At 38.6% G+C, this 24,709-nt stretch overlaps 1 protein-coding gene across 5 annotated transcripts in view; it reads right to left on the reverse strand.

Moving 5' to 3' along the window:
- PDE7A (phosphodiesterase 7A) overlaps window positions 1-24,709 on the reverse strand; it is a 114,269-nt gene that overhangs the window by 16,102 nt on the left and 73,458 nt on the right. For all 5 annotated transcript variants that reach the window (XR_004627804.1, XR_004627805.1, XR_004627806.1 and 2 more), the window contains exons 4-7: window positions 14,798-14,949; window positions 13,005-13,068; window positions 4,400-4,495; window positions 2,497-2,597 (exon numbers count right to left, since the gene is read on the reverse strand). Coding sequence is in view for 2 of the 5 variants with exons in the window: in XM_011221199.3 (XP_011219501.1) it covers window positions 2,497-2,597; window positions 4,400-4,495; window positions 13,005-13,068; window positions 14,798-14,949 (413 nt within the window). In the remaining 3 variants the exon portion in view is untranslated. The remainder of the gene's footprint in view (window positions 1-2,496; window positions 2,598-4,399; window positions 4,496-13,004; window positions 13,069-14,797; window positions 14,950-24,709) is intronic.

A 24,709-nucleotide genomic window follows, 5' to 3' on the forward strand; every position in this document is an offset into this window, starting at 1 on the left:
GATCGTTCTCCACTGATGTTCTGGCCACTTTAACTCTGTTTCTGTTGGTGCTGCTCAACCTGCAGCATCCCAGGCTGTGCGCCCCACATCCGGCGTCCCAGCCCTCACTTCCAGGGCCGGCATGTCTCTCTCCTTTGTGTTTCCAACCCCGCCAGCCGCCAGTTGCCAGCCGCCCCGCGCGGGCTCCCGGAGCTCCCCGTCTCAGTCTGGTGTCTCGCGGGTGCTGACCGCGAGTCCGCCTGCTCCCCCGTGCAGGTGGCCCTCCAGCCGCCAGCCACCAGCCGCCCCGCGCACACTCCCGGAGCTCCTGGTCTCAGCCTCGATCCAGTGAGCACACCGGAGCTCCGGAGCTCCGTGAGATGCTTGGTGGCGCACGCTCCTGGCTCACGGACTCAGTCTGCTGTTTCCAGAGTGCGGGTCCACGGTCCGCCCGCTCCCTGGTGCAGGTGGCCCTCCAGCCGCCCTGCACTTGCTCCTGGAACTCCCGTTCTAAGTCTGCTGTCTCGCGGGTGCCGTCCGCGAGTCCGCCTGCTCCCCCGAGCAGGTGGCCCGCCAGCCGCCAGCCGCCCCGCGTGCGCTCCCGGAGCTCCCATTCTCAGTCTGCTGTCTCAAGCGTGCGGGTCCGAGGTCCGTCCACTCCCCCCGTGCAGGTGGCTACCGCTTCCCGGCGCCCTGACACGGCGGCTCCCTCCCCCTTCTGTTTAGCTTCCGATATCTGTGCGCGGTTTCACGGCTCCCCGCTTCGTACCGCGATACTCAGCGCTGGAGATGTTCATTTGTAGAGATCCAGATGTATCTTCCTGCATCTCAGGCTGATTCTGTGGATGTTCCTGCTGGTCTGGTACCTATCCAGCTCAATTCAGGGGACCGGCTGAAAAAGGGGTCCCCTACTCCTCCGCCATCTTAACCTCCTCCCCTCTGAAATTGCTTTTAAAAAAAAAAAGTGATGCAGGATGCCTGTGGGGCTCGGTCAGTTAAGTGCCCGACTCTTGATTTCAGCTCAGGTCAAAACCTCAGGGTTGTGTGGGGCGCCTGGGTGGCACAGCGGTTAAGCGTCTGCCTTCGGCTCAGGGCGTGATCCCGGCGTTGCGGGATCGAGCCCCACGTCAGGCTCTTCTGCTATGAGCCTGCTTCTTCCTCTCCCACTCCCCCTGCTTGTGTTCCCTCTCTCGCTGGCTGTCTCTATCTCTGTCAAATAAATAAATAAAATCTTAAAAAAAAAAAAAAACCTCAGGGTTGTGGGACTGAGGCCTGCATCAGGCTCTGCGCTTACTGGGGAGTCTACTTGGGATTCTCTCTCCCTGTCCCTCCCCCTCTGCCCCAGCCCCCCCACGCACACGCATGCTCACTCACTCTAAAATAAATTTAAAAAAAAATCATGGTGTATATACTTTAAAAATTGGGGTATTTCACATATTCCACAATCTCTTTAAAAAAAACCAGAAGACTGGCAACTGTATCGCTAAATTCTTAAAGTTGGTATCAACTAGCACAAACTGGTTTAGTCAGGCTGCTTTCTTTCTAACATCTAGCCAGAATTCAGATCCCAGCGGAGAAGAGTTTAGAAGCAGGGCTAAGAGCAAGCAAATGTAATTTCAGAACCCTCAGGGGTAGGAATGGTCCACAGGCAAATGTGACTTTCTGTTGTCATCTCCGTTGATGATTCCCACACCTGTATCTCCACCAGATTCTCTCCTGTGCTCCAGACTCTTTGATCCAACTCTCTAGTTAACATCTCCATTTGGATATCACATGAATATGTTTAATTCCACATATCCAAAATGGAACTCATCATCTCTGCCAGGCTTACCCCCCCAAACTTGCTCCCTTTTCTACATTCTTTCTCTCCCAGAATTCCACCTTCTACTCAGCTGCCCCATGCAGTCTTCATCGACTCTTCTCCCTATTTCATTCCCCCAAATGCATGCAGACACCATAACCTAGGCACTCTAACTCTCAAGAGACCTTACAGGCCACCCACCTCTCTTCTTCCCCAAGGCTACTGGTCCCAGCTTGGGCCGCCAGGCTCTCTCGTGCTGCATCGAAATAAAACAGCTCCTGACAGAGTGTCCATTTTCCTGGGCTTGTCAGAGTTATTTTTACACCACAGCCAGCGTAGTTTTCTAAAGTCTCCTGTTTCCCTTCTGTAGCTTCCCATTCATTCACTCAACTGGACTAATGCCATCCAGCCCGCCTGGAGCTCACAAGGAGCCTGGTGTAAATGCCAGTGTCTTAACGCAGCTCTGGGGAGGAGGGGGGCCCTAGGATCTGGACCTTGCCTGGACTTCTCCAGCCTCGCTCTCAACAAACACCCAGTTCTCCGGCGGCTGCACTTACAAATACAACCACGATGGGAAACTGGATCCAGCCTGGTCTCGCTCTTGTAAACGAAGGCTCTCATTTTGAGTCAGATCACTAGTTTAACGAAAAGTATTTGAAAGGAAGTCCAAGGCATTTTCTTAGGATTTTCACCCACTGGAAGTGTCGGCACCTTACCTTAGGTTCTTTTAAGTAACAGTGCATGGCCTGAGTAACATCTGCAGCGTGGACTGCATTGTGGTAAGGGTTCTGACTGTGGTAATCTTCTTGAATCATAACTGCATCAAAGAAAAAAGACCCCAGATTTCACTGTAGGTGAGAAGCATGCACAAGTACAAAAGTTATGATTATTATGAGCTTTCCACTTAAAATTTTCATGTGACTCTCAGCTAACCGTCAGATTCAGAGAGAGACAATCGCCTCATAACCCACATGGATACCAAAGATCAACACCATTTGACTGCTATGTGGTCTGAAATTTTCAGAAGGTATTCATGGCAACACAATAAATATTTTTCTCCTTTAAAATGTGAATCTATCATTGTGCCAAATTCCCCTCTTTCAAATGTAATTTTAAAAGTTTCTCAATTTGTTTAAAAAACACTAAAATTCATCCAACACATACTTATTGCACCAAGTACTGTTTTAGATTCTAGACATTTATCAGTGAAAAAAAATCTATATGAAGCTAAAATATTACAGTTATTGGGGGTATATGAACGTGATCCTATGGGTGCATCAGTGAGGTAAGTTTTGGATCTGGAATTAGTTTTTCAGTGGTAGGGCTGGACCTTCTGCTGATCGTACTGTCCGCTCGGTGTCTGTTATGCTCTCATGAAAAAGCAGACTACGATTAGGGTAGAGCTATCCCCACTGCCATCAAGCCTGCCGTAAGGCCCCAGTAAACTAACACTCAAATCTACTGGTCACTAAGTAAAGTGAGCCAATTCCACAGCCATAAACTAGGACTCACTGGTGAGAAGGAAGGAGCACTGGAATTCTATATTTACTTTACTTCATCCTTTCAAACAACCTTTTCGTTACTCTTGTTAGTATCTATTTTTGTATGTGTTTTACTATGTATACCATATATAAGTATAGTATTACAGGCATATAAATTATAAACAAATATACATGAAAAGTTTCTCAAAGGCCTTGGTAATAAATTTATCTTAGTTTGGTATTTAAAAGGAAAGAAAATATTCTCTCCTTCTTTCAAAAAGTAAGAGATAATCCTTCATACTTATTTTAACATATTTATTTGGTGAAAAACTTCAACTTTTTTCCTAGCAAAGCAGTCCTAAGCAAATCTCACCCTGCATGTTTAAACATATTAAAAATAATCTTTAAAGTTTACTGTAAAGGGATTCCTGGGATCAGAAAAAGAGAACACCTAAGTACAATTAGCTGATTTTTTAAAGTTTGAGCTTTCAAACTTTTCCAAAGGACAGAAACCGTGTCATCTTTGTAACAGAGCTGTGGTCAAGGGAGAGACTGACAGCTGCTTCACCCTGCTCTCCATCCAAGGCTTTGAACCTTCAGTGCTTCCTGGCCAAGAGGTGCTGCTCACCCCCACGTGATTTGCCTTGGCCAAGAGGATGCTGTGGAAGTGATGGAGATTCAGTGCCGAGACTGGGCTCTGAGGGTCGGGACACCAGCTTCTCTTGGGGACTGCCTACCACTCCTTGAACAAGCTCGGCTTGTTGTAAAATAAATATTTCCTTCTTTTTTGTTTTTAATGTGAATTTATTAAGGTGCCAAACTCCTCTGCCTCCTTTTAATTGAATGGGAGACCATGGAGAGCTGAGTCACACGAAACCCAGTGCCTCAGCTGAGGTCCCAGGCAAGGCCCAGAGAGCAGCTCGCCTGCTGTCAACTGCAGACCATCAATGAGCTCAGCCAGACCACAAGCGGATTCCACGGCCCCACAGACTCAGGAGCTAAACAGACGCGTGTCAATTCAAGCCACTAAATTTGGAGTAGTTTGTTTTAGAGCAATAGCTAACTGATATAACTGATGAAAATTTAAACAGGTTCTTGTTTAAATCTTATTACTGTTAAATGGGTTAGAATCACTTACCTAAAAATCTACGAAGTTTCATCATATCTAAATGGAAGTACTCAATTAATCCGTGAAGACTAAATAAATGAAAGGTTAAACTGACTAGACTGTTTCCTAAAATGAAAGAGGAAGAGATGTTAGTAAGAAATATAGGCTCGCATAATTGTGTTGTGCTTCCAAATACGGGTTTTGAATATAAAACATGGAGAGTACAACTTCCTACTTTTTGCCTATCTAAAATTTACATCCTTTTATTTTACCAGCTATGAACTTTAAATCTCACATCTCTTTTTTTCCATTCTAAGGAAAACAATGGCTTTGTTTCGTTTTTCTACAACCAAGTAAGACAAGCATTTTCAAATAGATGAATTTTTTGAAAGACACCAAAATAATTACAATGAATAGAAAACTTTGAAAATTGTCCCACACTAGGCTGAATGCAACTTCCCAAAGCACTGAAAACCTGGCTGCACTACCTTCAGCTGCACATCCCTCTACCACAGTGCTTTCACTGAATGAGGATGTCCAAAGTCAATTGCCTTAGCTCCACCGTGTTAGCGGCAGGTACTGTTTATTTTCCAAGGTACAGAGCTAAGAGCAGGATCGATGACTTCAAGATCAAAACTTGGAACTTGACCACTTGGACTCCCCCATGCTTGTAGCAAGAAATCTGAGTAGCTGGAAGGGGGGTGGGTAGCGGTCACAAAACTAAGCAGAATTTTATTCTATCACTACACAGCAGTCTTTCTACATTTTTTTAGTGAAATGATTAATTTACCTCCTCAAATGCCTATTTTCAAGCCTTTTCTACTCTTCTCAAACTTTTGACATACTTCCCATTCACCCTCTCATTCTCAACAGGCTCAGACTTCACAGAAAATATATAAGCCCTCAAGTTTCCTTTCCTTTTCAAAGCCAATCCTTTTACCTCTCCAGAGTTTCTCAGAAACCTTGCTTCGATATCCTACCAACACGTACTCCACATGCCTCCTCCATCCCAGAGAATCCAAATATCCCTCCTCAGTTGCTCCCTATATTGTTCCAATAAGCATGAGCACAGGGACATGCTCTAGATTTTCTCATCTTCCAAACAACAAAGAGTATCTGAGTCTTGGCTCCCTCCAGTGTCACCCTCTCTATTCCCCGACATAGCTAAATTTTCTGAAAGAGCTGCCACGTGCACTAGGGACTACCTCACCCTCAACTTCCACTCCTTTGTCACTGACAACAGAGTCAACACTAGTACAGAAATTAAATTTGGAAAAACTACCATTGTTATAATGGTTAGTTTCTCTTCCAAGATGTGACTCTCCATTTTTTATACCTTCTATTATATTTCTCAAAGTTTCGTAGATTTCCTCTATAGGACACATATATCATCTTAATTTTTAAAAATGTAAGTTTTAAAGAGTTATGAGCTTATAAGTTGTTGCCAGCATTTAGACAACAACCATAACCATGACTTTAATACTCTCTAAAGAAATCCATGATCCTTACAAAAAATCTATAAAACATGTAACTATTCCCACATTGCATATGTATAGTAACAACATTTATGAAGAATTTAAAAGGACCATTGGGTTAATCTCATTACCCCAAACTGCCTAAACAATTGTCCAGAGAAGCCCATGGCTGAGGAAAAATATAAATTAACTGAAAAATATTCGAATGAGAAGCCCTGGAAATGATGCAGCGGACCAAAAGATATTCTTTTTAAAAACCCTTTTCAAATCTTTTATTTTTAAGAAACTAAATGTTAAAATGCATTCAAATCCTGGTAACACTCTATTGATATAAACAGGAGCCCATGTGGTTTGGAATCATTTGTGAAGAAGTGAGCTATATTTCAGTTATTACTGCTGTAACAACCAACTTTGCTTGGGTATATACATAGATATTTCAAAACATATGTTCAAGCAAACAATCCAGTTAAAAAATAGGCAAAGGATATGAACAGACATTTTTCCAAAGAAGACCCACAGATGGCCATGAGCTGGATGGAAAGATGCTCCATATCACTAACCATCAAAGAAATGCAACTTAAAACCGTAAGGAGATATCACCTTACACCTGTCAGGACAGTTATCAAAAAGACAAGAAATAACAAGTGCTGGTGAGGATGTGGAGAAAAGGAAACTGCCCACTGTTGGTGGGAAGGTAAATTGCTGCAGGCACTCTGGAGAACAATAGGAGGATCCTCAAAGAATTAAAAAGAGAACTAACATATTATCCAGCATTTCCACTTCCAGGTATTTATCCAAAGAAAAGAAAACACTAATTCAAAAACATATGCACCCTATGTACAGCACAGCATTACTTACAATAACCAAGTGATGGAAGCAACCTAAGTGTGCATAGACAGATGAACGGATAAAGAAGATGTGGTATACATATGCAAAGGAATATTATTCAGCCATGAAAATGAAGGAAATTTTGCCATTTGCAACAACATGGCTTGATTTTAAGGGCATTATGCTAAGTGAAATAAGACAGACAGAGACAGACAAATGCCACAGATCTAACTTATATGTGGACTCTTAAACAAAAAACCAAGCTCACAGATACAGACAATAAACTGGTGGTTGCCAGAAGCAAGGGTTGGCAACGTCGACAAAATGAGTGAAGGGGGTCAAAAGGTACAAATCTCCTGTTACAAAGTAAGTCTGGGGGATGTTATGTACAGCATGGTGACTATAATTAATAATACTGTATGGACGGGGCACTTGAGTGCTAAAATCAACAGCAGGTTATTGCCCTGATGCAAAAGAACAGATCAGTGATGTGGAATTCAGGGTAGTAGAAACCACCTAAACTGAAGAGCAATAACAAAAAAAAAATAAAAATGAGAAAGGTTTCAGGGACCTCTGGGACAACATCAAGCATAGTAATATTCACAACAGGGGCCCTTGAAGGAGAAAACAGAAAGGAAAAGGCAGAAAACTTATTTGAAGAAATAATAGCTGAAAACTTCCCTAACTTGGGGAAGGGAAACGGACATCTAGGTCCACGAAGCACAAAGAGTCCCAAACAAGATGAGCCCAAGGTTGACACCAAGACAAATAATTAAAATGTCAAAAATTAAAGATGAAGAGAGAATCTTAAAAACAGCAAGAGAACAGCAACTAGTTATGAACAAAGGAAATCCCGTAAGACTATCAACTGATTTTTCAGCAGAAATGTTGCAGGCCAGAAGAGAATGGCATGATATATTGAAAGTACTGAAAGGAAAAAACCTACAAGCAAGAATACTCTACCCAGAAGGCTGTCATTCAGAATTGAGGGAGAGATAGAGAGCTTCCTAAACAAAAGTTAAAGAAGTTCATCACCACTAAACAGGCCTTAGAAGAAATGTTAAAGGATTTCTCTGGGCAGAAAGAAAAGGTCAGAAATAGAAGAAAATTATGAAGGAAAAAAGTCTTACTAGTAAAAGCAAACATAGTATAAAGGTAGTGGACCTGCCACTTATAAAGCTTATATTAAGGTTAAAAATAGAAAGTAGTAACATCAACTATATCTACAATATTTACTTAGGAAATATATACAATATGACATAAAAAACAAAATACTGCGGGGGGGGAGTAGAAATGTAGTCCTTTTAGAATGTGTTCAAACTTAAGAGACTGTCACCTTAAAACAGGCTGCTATAGACATAAGGTGTTATATATGAACCTCATGGTAACCATGAGCCAAAAACCTCTAAGAGATACACAGAAAATAAAGAGAAAGGAATAAAAATACAACACTAAACAAAGTAATCAAATCATAGGGAAGACAGCAACAGAAGAAAACTGAGAACTATAAAACAACCAGATAACAACAAAATGGAAATAAATACATACTATTAACAATTACTTCAAATGTGAATGGACCAAATGTTCCAATCAAATAATACAGGGTCACTGAATGGATTAAAAAAATCAAGACCCGGGGCGCCTGGGTGGCATAGCGGTTAAGCGTCTGCCTTCGGCTCAGGGCGTGATCCCGGCGTTACGGGATCGAGCCCCACATCAGGCTCCTCCGCTATGAGCCTGCTTCTTCCTCTCCCACTCCCCCTGCTTCTGTTCCCTCTCTTGCTGGCTGTCTCTATCTCTGTCAAAGAAATAAATAAAATCTTTAAAAAAAAAAAATCAAGACCCATCGATATATGGCCTACAAGAGTCTCATTTCAGACCTAAAAACATATACAGAGTGGAAATTGAGGGATGGAAAAAATATTCCATGAGAATAAAAATGAAAAAAAGCTTGGGTAGCAATACTTGTATCAGACAAAATAGGCTTTAAAAGAAAAACTGTAACAAGTGACAAGAAAGGAATTGCATAATGATGAAGGAATCAATCCAACAAGAGGATAAAAAGAAAAGGTAAATATCCATGCACCCAACACAGAAGCACCTAAATATATAAAGCAACTAACAGACATAAAGGGAGAAATTAACAGTAATACAATATTAGTAGGGGACTTTAATACCCCCCCACTTAGTATCAGTAGATGGTCATCCAGGCAGAAAATCAATGAGGAAACAATGGTCTTAAATTACACCTTAGACCAGATGGACTTAACGTATATATACAGAACATTCCATCTAAAAACAGCAGAATACATCTCTCCTGAGGGTGAACAGGGAACACTGTATTCTCCAGGACAGATCACATGTCAGGCCACAAAACAAGTCTCAATAAATTTAGGAACACTGAAATCATGTCAAGTATCTTTTCCAACCACAACAGTATGAAACTAGATTACAAGGAAAAAAAGACTGGAAAAAACACAAACATGTGGAGGCTAAACAATATGCTAACAAACAGCCACGGGGTCAAAAGCAAAAATCAAAGAGGAATTCAAACACAACTTGAGTCAAATGAAAGCAAAAATATAATGTTCCAAAATATAAGAGACACAGCAAAAGCAGCACTAACAGGAAGTTTATAGCGATAAAGCCTACCCAAAGCACTAAGAAAAATATCAAGAAATAACCAAAGCTTACATGTAAAGGAATAAGAAAAAGAGTTAAAAACAAAGCCCAAAGTTAGTAGAAGGAAGGACATAATAAAGATCAGAGTGGAAATAAACGAAATGGGACTTAGACAATAATAGAAAAAAATCAATAAACCTGAGAGCTGATTCTTTGAAATGATAAAGTTGATAAACCTTTAGCCAGGTTCATCAAAACAAAAACAAAAACAAAAAAACAGGACTCAAATAAATACGATCAGTAATCAAAGAGGAGAAGATACAATAGACACCACAGCAATACAGATCTTAGGGGACTAATAAAACAAGCATATGCCAACAAACTGGACAACCTAGAGGAAATAAATTCCTAGACACATATAATCTTCTAAGCCTGAATTACAAAGAAACAGGAAATCTGAACAGTCCAATTATTAGCAATGAAATGAATCAGTAATCAAAAAAACCCCAAAGTCCAGGACCAGATGGTTTCACATGTGAATTCTATCAAACATTTAGAGAAAAAAAGAGGAAGTACCTATCCTTCTCAAACTATTTCAAAAAATTAAAGAGGAAAGAATGTTTCTGTATTCATTCTATAAGGCCAGCATCACCCTGACACAAAAACCAGACACTACAAAAAAAGAAAATGACAGTTTAATATTCTTGATGAACATATATCCAAATACTCAACCAAATATTACTAAACCTAACTCAACAACATATTAAAAGGATCATACACCACGATCAAGTGGGTTTTATTCCAAAATATAAGGATGATTCCACATCTGCAAATGAATCATGATACATCACATTAACAAAATAAAGGATAAAAATCATATGATCATCTCAATAGATGCAGGGAAACCATTAGACAAAATTCAACATTCATTATATGATGAAAATTCTCAACAAAGTGGGAATAGAGGGAACATACCTCAATATAAAAAAGGCCAATTACGATAAACTCATAAATAACATACTCAAAGGTGAAAAGCTGAAAGCTTTCCCTCTAAGATCAGGAACAAAACAAGGATGCCCACTCTTGCCACTTTAATTCAACACTGTACTGGAAGCATGGACCACAGCAATCAGACAAGAAAAAGAAATAAAGGCATCTAGATCGTGAAGGAATAAGGCCATAACACAGGCCTGGCACCAAGAGTCCCTCACATGCCAGATACATTTCATGGGTAACGAACCATATCTTGGTATTTCACACATAACCTCTCATTCCTATAAAAGGAATGTACTCTACCAGGTGGCAAGTACTTTCTTCCTTGTAATGGGCAAGCTGGGGACCATTTGTCTTGGTGGGAATCACTGAGTTTTGCCTCTTCCCTGCCCTCTCCAAAATGTCCTCTGGTGAAATGCCCAGAATAAGAAGTACAGAAAACACTGGATCAATAAACAAGAAAGGAAAACTATATACTTGGATACCATATATATCTATATATCTATATATCTATATCTCATCCAGAACTCATTTCAGCCTAAGCAGTTTTAAAAGAAAAGCACTTCAAATTAAATTATGAAAATTAAAAAAAATTTTCTTCTGCCCATTTGCTTCTCAATAATATCTCTTCATGGATAGAATTCCTGTTACTTTACAGTGGCTATATTTAACTGAATATGTGTAAACCATCTGTAAAATTAACTTTTTTTTTTTTAAAGATTTTTTATTATTTATTTATTTGACACAGAGATAGAGACAGCCAGCGAGAGAGGGAACACAAGCAGGGGGAGTGGGAGAGGAAGAAGCAGGCTCATAGCAGAAGAGCCTGATGTGGGGCTCGATCCCACTACACCGGGATCACGCCCTGAGCCGAAGGCAGACGCTTAACCGCTGTGCCACCCAGGCGCCCCCCATCTGTAAAATTATAGGTGGGTAGCTAACTCCTAACAATCAACTTTAGGAAGAAACGATTTAGCCAACTCCACAAAAACTAACGAGGAGATTCAAGTGAAAGCAAAGTGTTAAATTAACTACGGAGCTAGTGGCTATTCTGCCCTTCCCATACACTGTCAACCTCACTCTACTTTCATCACCAAGATCCCTGACTAGCAGGGTATGTACGTTTTAGAAATAAAATTTAGAGAATAATCACTTATTTCAATGAGTGACAAGTGTCCCAGTAGACTAATAATAGGCTATGAGCTATTACAGTTTACATAAGGCTAAACTTTGAAGGTGCTAAGGGTGACATTGTTTTATTTACATTTATTTTGAGGTAACAACTGAAGTAATATTCATATTAAGTCAGAAAAAAAGGAATTTCCCAGATCTTAGAAGAAGATGAGTCAACTGATACTTTACTATCTATATTTTTTTTAAAATGAGAAGGCTGAAGGGAAGGACAACTGTGTAAATGATACTAGAGAATTTTCTGTGTGGACATGCCAAAGTGGGGGCAGGGAGAGGAACAGAACAGTCACCAAAGGGCAAAGGAGAGGTGGAAGAGAAATAGAAAAGGAAAAAAAACAAAAACAAGAGGCAGGGAAGCAGGAGACAGGTAAGCTGATACGACAGAGTTCATGGTCTTTAAGATTTTGCCTAGAATCAGTCAAATTTATTTTCTGTCAACAGCGTACAAACAAACAGAAGGTGATTACAAAGCTATTTTCACCTTACATTACCACACAGATTATAGGGAATAATTTATTACATTTATTTTTAAGATAGTAAAAAGCTAGATCCACACTGATTCTCTAGATGAATAAAGTTGTATCTGCTTCTCCATTTTCCATATTTGGCTTATGAAATGAGCTTCATTCCAAAGTAAAATAAAAAACAAACGAACGGTGATTTCAAAGTATATAGCAGTGAACTACATAGTTGTTACTTCATTCTAAACACTCAGTGACTTTCTCTCAGTGTACTTTCCAATCTGCTTCACTTATTAAAAAGATATTTAGACAAGGACAAAGTCTAGTTGAACTATATGTACCATTTTCTATGCCAAAAATTTTATCCTAAATAAAAATGATCCCCAAAGGGAATCCTTTTCCTATTCCCAAAGAGAATAAGGAAACATGACCCCTACCCTTAAAACAAAACAGAACATAGGAGGGAGTAAACAGATTAGAGTCACCTGGTGTTCTCAAACCAGTCAGATTCCATAGATTCTGACAGGACTCCTAAAGAAGCTACAAGCTCATCCCCATCCAACCTTGGAGAAGCAGGGGCAGAGGGAGCCACTGTTGCTGATCAGAATATGTCATCTCGCTCAAGTGTTCAAAGAAAGAAAAGCCTAAGAACCACAAAGTCAGAAGAAAGGATATCTCTCAAAATATCATCAAGCTACCACATACCTGTGGCTATCAAAGCTGGAATACAGTATCAGAAGACATCATTGTAAATAGCCACAATCCAAAACAGAAACCAAAACAGAAAACAACAATTTCTTGTTGGGTTATCCACAATAGTAGCATTATAACTAGGGTGATGATTATAACTTTTGATTACTGCTAAGAGTAATGAAACAATAAAATTATGAGAGTGATTCTCTGGGCTTATAGATCAGTCACTAAAGCAGGGACAAAACAGTGTGTGCTGCCAGCAGAGGGCTCATAACCTAAGGAAACGAAAGCGACAACCCCCCAGTTGATTGTATCATCAATACAGCAATCTAGAGTACACAGGAATCTGAGTAAGTCAAACTCTTCACTTACCGTTTGTTAGTCTATCAAACAGAAAGATATCAAAATTCCAATTTCCAACTTTTTCCAGCATACACTGAAATGAAAACCAAACATTCCTACTGTAATTTAATTTCAGTAACAGTCTGTCTTTTGTACATAGTCCATAGAGAAGTTAGTGAAAATGGAAAGTGATCTAAGAAATGTGAAGTATCATTCTCTTTTTAATCATGACCTTTCCAACTGGCTCCAAAAAAGTATCCAAAATGTAAGCTCCATTTGGAAAACCAAATATTATTTTGTTTTCCAATTAATGAATGTACGGGTAAGGTTAATGTTTCTTTCAACTCATTGTTACACTCCCATGAACTTTTTAAGAATTCGAATATAATTTAACACCATGGAAGCGTGGTTCATACACTGCACGGTCTAGTACCTAGATTTTAAAAGTCTAGTAAAAATAAGTTATAACAGCTGAGTACTTACTACATTCCATACTGTTAAAAGTGCTAGTTCATTCTTACTATTCATATCAAAACTATGAAGTAGGCATTGTTTTCAAACCTAGTTTACAGATGGGGAAACAGGCTAAAAGTAATTAACTTGAGCACGTAGAAAGTAACAGAGCTGGGATCTAAAATCAGGTGGTCTGACTCTGCAAACCAGGCACCTAACATCTACACTACACTATGCTTAAATTATTTGTTATTCATTTTCTTAAAAAACACTCCCAACTTGCAGGTATTTATTTATATTCTTTAAATATCCTTATACAATAATTAATAACATTTATTACATTTATTTTTAAATTGATGTGTATTTCAGTTGAGCAAATAAATCCCACAACAACCCCAAAATGAAATTGATTGTATTTTTAAACCATATATTTGTAACCTGAAACTTTTGTGTAAAGTTCACTGTTGTATACATTTATCAATAAATTGACATAAACAATAATATATTACTAGTAGAGACTATATACGATAGTACAACCAATCATACACAGGATCAATATTCTCATTTTAAAAAGCAGAACATGTAAACTTTTTAAAATTTAAAGAAAGCATGAACACCTTTTATTAATTTCTTTCATCAAATGGGAAGCAACTTTTTTTTCACTTTAATGTAAACATGAAGAAGTTGTCTCAGCCTTGTGTACACAGACTTATAAAATCTGGCCTATAAATATTAAGTCAAAAAATAATTTTAAAAATGCTAGAAACATAAGATTTTGGTCAAAAACAAGTTCATCTCAGCTCCACCTTACTTAAAATTTCTTTTAAACTGTATAAACAGAAAATAATGTTCACAATCACTGAGTTTAATTAGAAAACACATAAATCCTCAAAATATCTCAGTGAAACAAGAGACAATGAAAAATCATTTGACTGAAAGTCATGAGGCCTAACGTCCTGTGCTGGGCGCACCTCTAACCAGGAATTGTTTGAGCTCAAACAAGTCTCTGATGTTCGTCAGGCCATAGATTCCTTACCTACAGATCACAGAGATTAGACCAGAACAGCTATAATATTCTTCCCTGAGTTAAGATTCTGTGTGATCTTATAGTTTAATGTTCTACTGATCTACCAGTTACTTGAGGTTATAATAAATGAAAACATTTTCATTATTTTAGTTACTTTAGAAATCTCCCTCGCTCTGCAACACCTACTTGTAAACAAACATGTACTCTACAGGAAGAAACTGAGGAATGGGCTTAATTGATTTCTGCATACAAAGAAAGGGTCTAACAATTCAATACCACGTGGGGGAAAAGGCTTCATTAAACTCATCAAAAATTAATGTTTCCTTGAAAAAGCAATACACACCTTGGCTTGTCCATTATAATCATCATCTAAAATGTTCAGAGAATTCGAAACAGTAGTACCACGAAAAAAGCGTGAAGATCTAAGATACCGCTGGAAACTTAGTAACCTTCTGATATTCCTTGCAGACACAGAAACTTCAATTTCAGATTGAGCTGAAATAAAACAAGTAAAAGGTGAGTATAGCAAGTCAAAATTGTGCAGACACTATCTTTGTATTACCCCTTTCTGGTTATACACAAAAATAAATTGTTACAGCACATGTCTAGGAGAGAAGAAACACCTTATTTGTATTTTCAACTAAAGAACTAGCAATGAGGGGGTAAAAGATCAATTTTAACAACACTTAGAAAGCTAATGAGGATTCTGGCTGGATTAATAATCGGTTTTTTTTTTACTTTAACTCTGAAATATTGTCACCTCTCATTCTATTGCCTGAATATACTATATAAACATGATGGAGCAGAAAGACAAAACCCAGCTTCAAACTACCCTTCATAGTGATGAGCCAGGTCCCAAGTTCAATCTTAATGAGGTATCATTTCAAATATTAGGATAATTTTATTTAAAGGAAAAGGAGATGGGCCAGAGAAGTTCTAAAGGATAGGGACAAAAATTCTGTAAGACAGAAAAGCTCTAGAAAGGAGCAAGTCTAACACATCCCTTTTTTCCTCTGGTTTTAGAACAAACCAGTTTCCTGAAGTACCAGATGAAGTAACGGACTTAGGTTAAAAGCCATCTCCCAGGGAAAAAACGTTATCTTTATTTATTTTTTTTTAAAGATTTTATTTATTTATTTGACAGAGAGAGAGACAGCCAGTGAGAGAGGGAACACAAGCAGGGGGAGTGGGAGAGGAAGAAGCAGGCTCATAGCGGAGGAGCCTGATGTGGGGCTTGATCCCATAATGCCGGGATCACGCCCTGAGCTGAAGGCAGACGCTTTAACCGCTGTGCCACCCAAATGCCCCCAAACATTATCTTTAAACTCTAGAATCAAACTAAATTCAGTGAAATGCTCATATAATATAAAACACATGAAAATGGAGACTAAGGATCAACAACTCATCACCTGTCATCTTAACTTCCAGTAGCTTAAAATCACCATGTAGAATGACAGGTAATCAAACATATTATATTCTCCTTGTGTGTCCAGTCACCAACTCCTCTATTGACCTATCTATAAAATAATGGCAAGAATATCTAATTCAAAGGGTGCTGAATTAAATGAGATACTGTATATGTGAGTTGTATACATAATATGTTTTAAGTAAATGGTTGCAATGGAGATGTGATAAAATTGATGTTGAAGCCACTGCCTGAAAGTGTGCTTCCAGGTAATTATCCTAAGTTCCCAATCTATTCGTGTTGCTCTAAATCAAAGTATCCACTCGCTCCTCATCATCTTAAAAGGAACTGCATCTCCTTAGTCTGGAAGAAAAGGCTTCCTGCTCCAGGTTCTAGCTCCCTTCAGATTTGACTCAGGCGTCACCTTCCGTGGGAGACACACCTGCACACACACTCCCGTGTCGGAGAAACAGGAGGTACCTCCCCCGGGGTTCTTAAAGCTCCCTGTACATACTAACTCCATCAGACTACTCCTGATATTGGATTATAACTGCTTATTTACCTGTCTCCGTTATTAAATGATGACCTCCAATGTAGGCAAGAAATACCTTTCTTCCCATCTCTTTATCCCAAAGCCTAATAACAGCACCAGGTAGATATGTGAAAAATATACTGCATAAATGCATCCTATTTTTGAAATACCTGATGAGTTTTCAGATTCCCATATACTCACATAAGCCAGAAATAAAATAATGTATGCTGTTATGTACATTTTTCATGAGGTACTCATTTTTCATTCCAGTGAATCTAAAACAGAAAGTATCTACAATTGTGGAGTCAAATTTCCGATCTTTATCAATGTAACTTACATGAAAAGGACTGGAACCAAAAGGGTAAAACTTACTACTATCAAGTGTTAATGTTTGAACTAGAATTAGCAAATTTGAGGAAATGAGGGGAGACTAAATTCTGTGAAAACAATGTTCCCAAGTGCTTTGCAAAAAGTACCTCATTTAGTCCTTAACAATCTCAGAAGGTAAATATTATCCTAAACTTTACACATGAAAACACTGAATCTACAAGAGATTAAGTAACTTGTCCAAGGTCACACAGCCAATATAGGAAGCAACTGGATTTTAAAACACAGAACTGTTTGCTTCCAAAGCCTGTGTCCACACTATGACTAAGTTTTTATTATATCTCTACAGTATTGTTTATTGATTAATTATAAAAATTTTGTGTATAAAATTATTCAAAATTGTCTTTAATTAGATGAAAGCATGCAGAAAAAGAAACACGGGGGGGGGAAGCTAATGTGTAAGAATTTATGTCTAATATGAAACTTTTTTTTTTTTTAAAGATTTTATTTATTTATTCGACAGAGATAGAGACAGCCAGCGAGAGAGGGAACACAAGCAGGGGGAGTAGGGGAGGAAGAAGCAGGCTCATAGCGGAGGAGACTGATGTGGGGCTTGATCCCATAACGCCGGGATCACGCCCTGAGCCGAAGGCAGACGCTTAACCGCTGTGCCACCCAGACGCCCCACTGAAGAGTTTTCTTGAATTGTATCTCTAAATATTTATTGTGTGCCACTATTTCAGCTTTATTATACCAAGACTAAACTGTTATGTCGAAATGCCTTTACAACTGTCATCTATATCTCAATTCCTCTCCAGTTCTTCTCAAATTTTTTATTTGTTTTGTTTGCTTTCTCATTTTTCCCATCCAAGTGCTAACCAGGCCCAACCCTGCCTAGCTTCTGCGATCAGACAAGACTGAGCACATTTAGGGTGGGATGGCTACAGGCTGCTGTTCTCATTTCTACCCACTGTGCCTGGGACCCTGGTTAGTGGCTATTCTACACCTCGTGCTCCTACCAAGTGCCTTCATTTCTGTGATCTGCTTGAACATTTGCTTTTTTTTTTTTAAAGACTTTATTTATTTATTTGAGAGAGAGACAGCAACAGAGATAGCGAGAGAGAGCACTTGCAGGGCAGTGAGGGAGAAGCAGGCTCCCCGCTGAGCCCGACAGGGACTCCAACCCAGGACCCTGGGATCAGGACCTGAGCCGAAGGCAGACGCTTAACAGACTGAGCCACTCAGGCGCCCCTGAACATTTGCTTCTACTATTTCTTGATTCTGAATGTACAGGTTTCAACTACTTTTTTTTTTTAAGATTTTATTTATTTATATTTGACAGAGATAGACAGCCAGCAAGAGAGGGAACACAAGCAGGAGGAGTGGGAGAGGAAGAAGCAGGCTCATAGCGGAGGAGCCTGATGTGGGGCTTGATCCCATAACGCTGGGATCACGCCCTGAGCCAAAGGCAGGTGCTTAACGACTGCGCCACCCAGGTGCCCCAGGTTTCAACTACTTTTGTTGTTTTGCCTTATTTATTATCTAGTCTAACTTTAGGTATAGAAATAAAGAGGTTGAAAGTAAAAGGATGGGAGTGATACTCCATGTGAATAGTAACCAAGAGAGAGCTGGGTGGCTTTATTATTGTCTCACAAAGTAGACTTGAAATTAAAAAAAAGAGAGAGAGATATAAAGGACATTGTACATTGATAAATATATAAGAATATATAAATTATAAATTCATTAATTATACTATCGGTTACTATCTATATGGAGTACCACTCCCATCCTTTAACTTTCAACCTCTGTTTCTTTATACCCAAAAGTTAGCCCCTTCTACACAGCATATAGATAGACTCTACGGGTTTTTTAAAATTCTGTCTGCCAATCTCTGCTTTTCAGTAGAAGAATTTCATCTATTTACAGTTAAGGTGATCACTGATAAAGAAGGATTTATTTCTGCCGTTTTGCTATTATTTTGGGTATTTTTACACGTTTTTTGTTCCTTAATTCATCAATTATTGCCTCTTTTTTCCATTTAGCTAAATTTTTTGTAGCGTACCATTTTGACTCCCTCTTATTTCCTTCTCTGTATATTTTTTAGTGCCATAGTTATCTTGGGCATTTACAATTAATGTCTTCAACTTACAACAACCTAGTTTGCAAGTACCAACTTATTGTACAAACACTCCACTCCTATACTCTCCAACTTTCCCTTTTATCTTGTGATTGTCACAGAATGCATCTTTACACATTGTGTATGCACACACAGATTTATAAAAGAGTAACAAACCAGAAATACAATACTGCTTTTATGTTTACCTATATAGTTACCCTCGCCAGTGTTATTTCTTCTTATTGGTTTCAGGTTATTCTCTAATGTCCTTTCATTTCATCCTGAAAGACTGCCTATAGTATTTCCCATAGCACAGGTCTACTGCACATGAACACCCTCAACTTTTGTCTGGAAATGTATTTATCTCGTCTTCATTCATGAAGTATAGTTTTGCAAGATATAGAATTCTTGGTGTATAGCCCCTCCCCCCCTTTCAGGATTCTAAATACATCATCTCACCCCCCTTCTGGCTTCCAAGGTTTCTATAATGAGAAATCAGTTGTTAATTTTATTGAGGATCCCTTGTTAGCACAAATTGCTTTCCTTTTGCTGCTTTCAAAATTCTGTCTTTGGGTTTCAACAATTTGCCTATATTATGTCTCAATGTGGATCTCTGAGTTTAGCCTGCTTGGGGTTCACTGAGCTTAGATGTGTATTTCATATCTTCATCAGATTTGGGAAGTTTTCCACCTTTATATCTTCAAATACCTTTTCTGCTCCTCTCTTTCTCTTCCTGCTACCGGGACTCCTTTGATTCATACATTGGTACATATGATGATCTCCCACCAGTTTACTGGACTCTGTTCATTTTTCTTCATTCTTTTTTCTTTCTGCTTCTCAGTCTGAATCATTTCAATGGTCTTATCTTCAAGTTCACTGATCCTTCTGTCTACTCAAATCTGTTTTTGAATCCCTCTAGTGAATTTTTCATTTCAGTTATTATACTTTTTAGCCCCAGAATTTATTTGGTTCCTTTTTATAATTTCTCTCTATTGAGATTTTGGTTTTGTTCATACAATGCTTTCCCGATTTCCTTTAGGTCTTTGTCCATGGTTTGCTCTAAGCATTTAAGACACTTGATTTAATGTCCATCACTAGCAATTCCAAAGTCTGGGTTTCCTCAGGGATGGCTTCTGTGAAATTCCCTTGTTTTATGTATGGGCCATACTTTCTGGTTTCTTTGTATGTTTTATAAGTTTTTTTTTTTTTTGAGAAGTGGACATTCTATTATACTGGGGTACCTGGAAATTTAGTCTCTCACTCCTCCAGTACTGCTTACTTTTGCTTGCTGTGGGCTGAAGCCATCTGTTTTGACCTTTCCAAACTATTTTCGCCTTTGTGTATCTATTTGCCTTTGTGTGTTCCTTGTTGTGTGTGGTCACTGAAGTTCCTGATCCATTATCTCTGCAGTCAGCCAATACAGTGACCTAACACACATATCCTTAAATGTGTGGCTCCAAAACGGGGGAGGGGTCAGGAATAGATTCTTTAAATCTTCCAGGAGACACTGCTGGGTGAAATCTCTGCAGCTGAAAGGCTGAAATGAGGGCAAATGTCTGTGCCTAGCACTCAGGTATCTGACAGACTGACTTAAAAATGCAACTCCGAAGTTTTGGAGCAAAGTCCCCAGTGTCTAGCCTGGCTTCAGCAAGACCCTCCAGGAACATAGGCCACTGTCCCCACAGGCTAAGGGGCTGAGGAACAGGGAATGGTCACTGGTTTGTATATGAACTGCCAAATAGCAGCCTCTCCCTTCATCAAGTACTCCCAAGGCTGTTATAAGTGTCCAATCAGGAACCAGAAACCTGAAATAGTAGACTCTGGTCTTTTTCTCTAGTTTAGTGGTTGTTTTGGTAGAGAGATAAACCCCTCAATCTACCTACACTGTCATTCTGAGTGACATCTGCTCCTTTCTGGGGGTAGCTGCCCTAAGCCATCCTTTCTGTTCAACCAAAGCTTGAAAATGGGGAGAATTTGCATGGGAGGACTTATCTTTATAGAAACAACGAACGTTAACAGTCTGGCACTCCAGATATTTTTCTATGAATCATTTTCTATATGCATGTGTATATATAGTTTTTCTTTTCTCCAAGACAATTCATAGTAATTTTTTTTACTTACAAATTCATGAACATCTTTTCAAGTCAATAAATAACACAAGTACCATTATTTTTACTAGCTATGTATTATTCTAAAATATGAAATTAATCTTTTTGCTTTAGGCTGTTTCTAACTTTTACTTTTCTTACAATTCTGTAATAAACATTCTTATAACTAAATCTTCTCACACATCCTAGTTGGAAAAAACCCTCAGGAGTAAATAAGCACATAGAAGCATATTTCAATGGCTTCTAAAACACACTGCCAAACTGGAAAATAAGTTTTCTAAAAGAAAATTAGAGAGGCTTCCAGAACTGTCCTAGGATAGCTTCCAAAATATGATCTAAGAAAAGGGATCAGTGACTATAAATCAAGGATGAAGCATGATGATGTCATTTTAAGATGGAAATTTTTAGTTTCGTCAGGTTTGCTCCCCTCCCATTCTTCCCCCTTGCACATACACACATACACAAATGGATTCCCTATAATGATTGATGTAAAATTCTTATACTCAAACATGAAAAGAACACTACAGAGAAAAAAGAAGGATATCAAGTTGAATAAGTAGTTATCATTTAGGGATATATAAAAAAGGTTACATGGGGAACTAGGAATGAGTGACTGTGAGAATTTGATTAGTACCCTTTGTCCAGACAATTACGAAAAAGCTCACCCTCTGACCATATTACATAAAATCTGACCCTACTACCAATATCGTCATGAGCTCGTTCTGTAACTTGAGGCACGCCATTATTTCACAGCATAATACACAATAGATTAAAACTGTCTTTATTAAAGCCCAGCTTCCACCAGGCTAGGACTATTTATTTTAAGTCCCAGGCTTGTTCTAGTTTACATGGTTACCTACATTCCAACCCAGCTTAGAAAGCCAACAGGGCTCACTGAATTAATCAAGTTACTATTAAAGAGCTGTTAGCTCTGCTGGTTCTCTTCTAAAATATCAAATTACCTCACTATGTGACCATGAACAAACTAATCAGCCTGCAAAAAACTAAAAGAGTGTTGTTACTTAATGTTCATGGGAGTTACTTCCAGCCATCCATTCTTAGATTCTCTGGGCCAGAAAAATGAAATGTGGGATAGCAGGCACATTTAGAAGCAATGTTTTCCCCTAATATTAAAAAGTAGACAGGAAATATAAGCAATAGATTACAGAAACAAAAGGGCTGGGGAATCACACAATGTTGAGCAGTATTACTCCCGACAGTCCCAGACTCTTCTCTATCATCCCAGTTGCATAGCAAAGGATGCCACTGATACTTAATTATGAGACAAAAGAGGTTTTGAACAGAAAAGTCTTGGGATCTTGAGACTTGATCACTACTTGTTTTAATGGTCCACAAGAGGGAGCCCTGTAGTCACTATATCTGCCACCTTAAAATCATAAAAATCAATTTAGATGCATGTAATCATGAATTATCCTTGGAGATTATTTTAAAAATGTTTTTTTAAATTTCAGTTTCAACTCAAGTCTAGGGCAATGTCATGTGGAATGGTAATGGAATAAAAAAACCTGAAGACATTTATATTCTAACCTCTCTTTAATTTTCCTGAACACACTCTCTCTCTTGCTCTCTCTCTCTCTTGCCCTCTCTCTCTCTCTCTCTCTCTCACACACACACACACACACACACACAATATAGCCATATCTGAAAGCCTAGTGTTCATATTGAATAATCACATTTAAGAATGTCTATGGGAAAATTTTTCTTGGAAGAATATTTATATTTAGCACGTGTGGCTACATGGGGAAGAAAAGAGCTGCGTGCGTAAAGCCACGGTGAAGTCTCTAGTACAGTAAGCAGTATGCGCTGATACAGAGAAGTGCTACAACGGAGTAGATAAAACACGTGGGCTTTGAAGTCACACACCTGATTATGAATCCCAGTTCTGCCACTTTCATTAGTTTTGAGACATTAGCAAAGTTATTATTTAAGGTCTTTACAATTTCCTCACTGTAAAATAGGCCTCATAATTCTGTTGTGAAAATTAAATGAGATCATATATGCAACATGTCCTTTCTGAGAAAGAGTAAACACTTCAACATGAATGGCTATAATTATCATAGATATCAAATATTTTTTGGTTGAGACAAAACTGACCTGTAACATTAGTTTCAAGTTCAAATATTTTTAAACACAACTTCACACTACTTATTTTAACAAAACTGAATTTATTCTTCATGACAGCATAACTTCATCCTGAAGACCACTGCATACTTTTATAGACTCTAGAAATAAATGCACACATTTAAAAGATTTCAATATGCATACATTCCGTTACTTTATTATTTGTGTACGTAAGTATGTGTCTATGTATGTATATATTTAAGTAGGCTCCCTGCCCAGCACAGAGCTCAACATGGGGCTCAAACTCATGACCATGATGAGATCAAGACCTGAGCCAAGATCGAGTCAGATGCTCAACTGACTGAGCCACCCAAGCGCCCCAATTTGATTACTTTAAAATGAGTATGTAAGTAGTCCAAGCTTCAATACAAGTCAAAAAAATAAACGTGCTACTCATAATCTAAAATCAGATCAATATTAACATGAGAATAAGCCGTACAATCAATATGTTGGATCTCTCTTACGTTCAAACTCAGGACTTGATCATAGCTCCTTACTGATTACATTTTTAATTACCTTCTTAGTGGACTGAGAAAGAAAGAAAAGAAAGTACACAAAGACTTAATGTGTAACATGCAAAGTAAAGCCTAAAGTTAAATCTCCTATTCCCCCGGCTCTCCCAAGCACAATTAGAATTAAACTACCATTAAACTGTAGTAAGATTAAGGTCCAGTCCATATTACCTCCCTAATTTGTGCTATGAAGTTCAGGAAGCTATCTAGGGGACAGACTAGTTAGTCTATCAATTTGGGACAAAGAAGCAACAAAAATCAGTGGTTTTCAAATGCAGACGTTTCACAATCACCTGGAACTTAGGTAAATTTAAAAAAATACACATACGTGGGGCAGAACGCTCTGTTTCCTAATTCAATTCAACACAGCACTCTCTACACGCACTGCTTCCTAAGGGGACTGTTACAGGAAGTAGGAACATTCATGATAAAAAGGCAGGGAAAAAAGACATAAGATTATTGTTTCCTGTGATATCTCCGTGCACTATTATAGATATGCTGCTTACATTACATATTATAGATATGCTTTCAAGACAAATGAATGATTGGGAACAAACCAAAATTTAATAGAAACCCCAGACAAAACATGACCTTAGTCTACACTACCACAGTCTCATTTGTAATGAGACTAAATTACAAGCGATGAATAGCTACGTTAGCAAATCAAACAAATAATGGCCGAAGAAAATATGCCTGTAGATAGTAAAGTACTGGCCAGGTGATACAGTAGGAAAGATAACAGGGAAAAGACTGTAACAAAGAAAAGGTCATGGTTGAGGGAAACACCAAGCAACAACTTTCATGCTTCAAGGGAAGCAGCAGAAAAAGCTACCCAATATAACAGGATCTACCCTTGTGTGGGAGTTACTATATATTAAAGACTGAGACAATCTAAGACAATAAAATCAGTAAAACATGAGCTTTTAAACTCAAAATACACATAGAAACAGATGTTCTTTCTGATCACATAACAATATAAAACAAGTACCGAAGTCTAACACAGCCATGTCAGAAAGACAGGAAACAACCCCAAATCAAACACACATGAGGATCTAAGGAAAAGTTTAAGGAGTTTGTATGTTTTCATTGCGAGTCGTTACAATAAAGACAGCA

Source organism: Ailuropoda melanoleuca, chromosome 9 (genome assembly GCF_002007445.2).
Source record: "Ailuropoda melanoleuca isolate Jingjing chromosome 9, ASM200744v2, whole genome shotgun sequence".
Classification (NCBI taxonomy): Eukaryota; Metazoa; Chordata; class Mammalia; order Carnivora; family Ursidae; genus Ailuropoda; species Ailuropoda melanoleuca.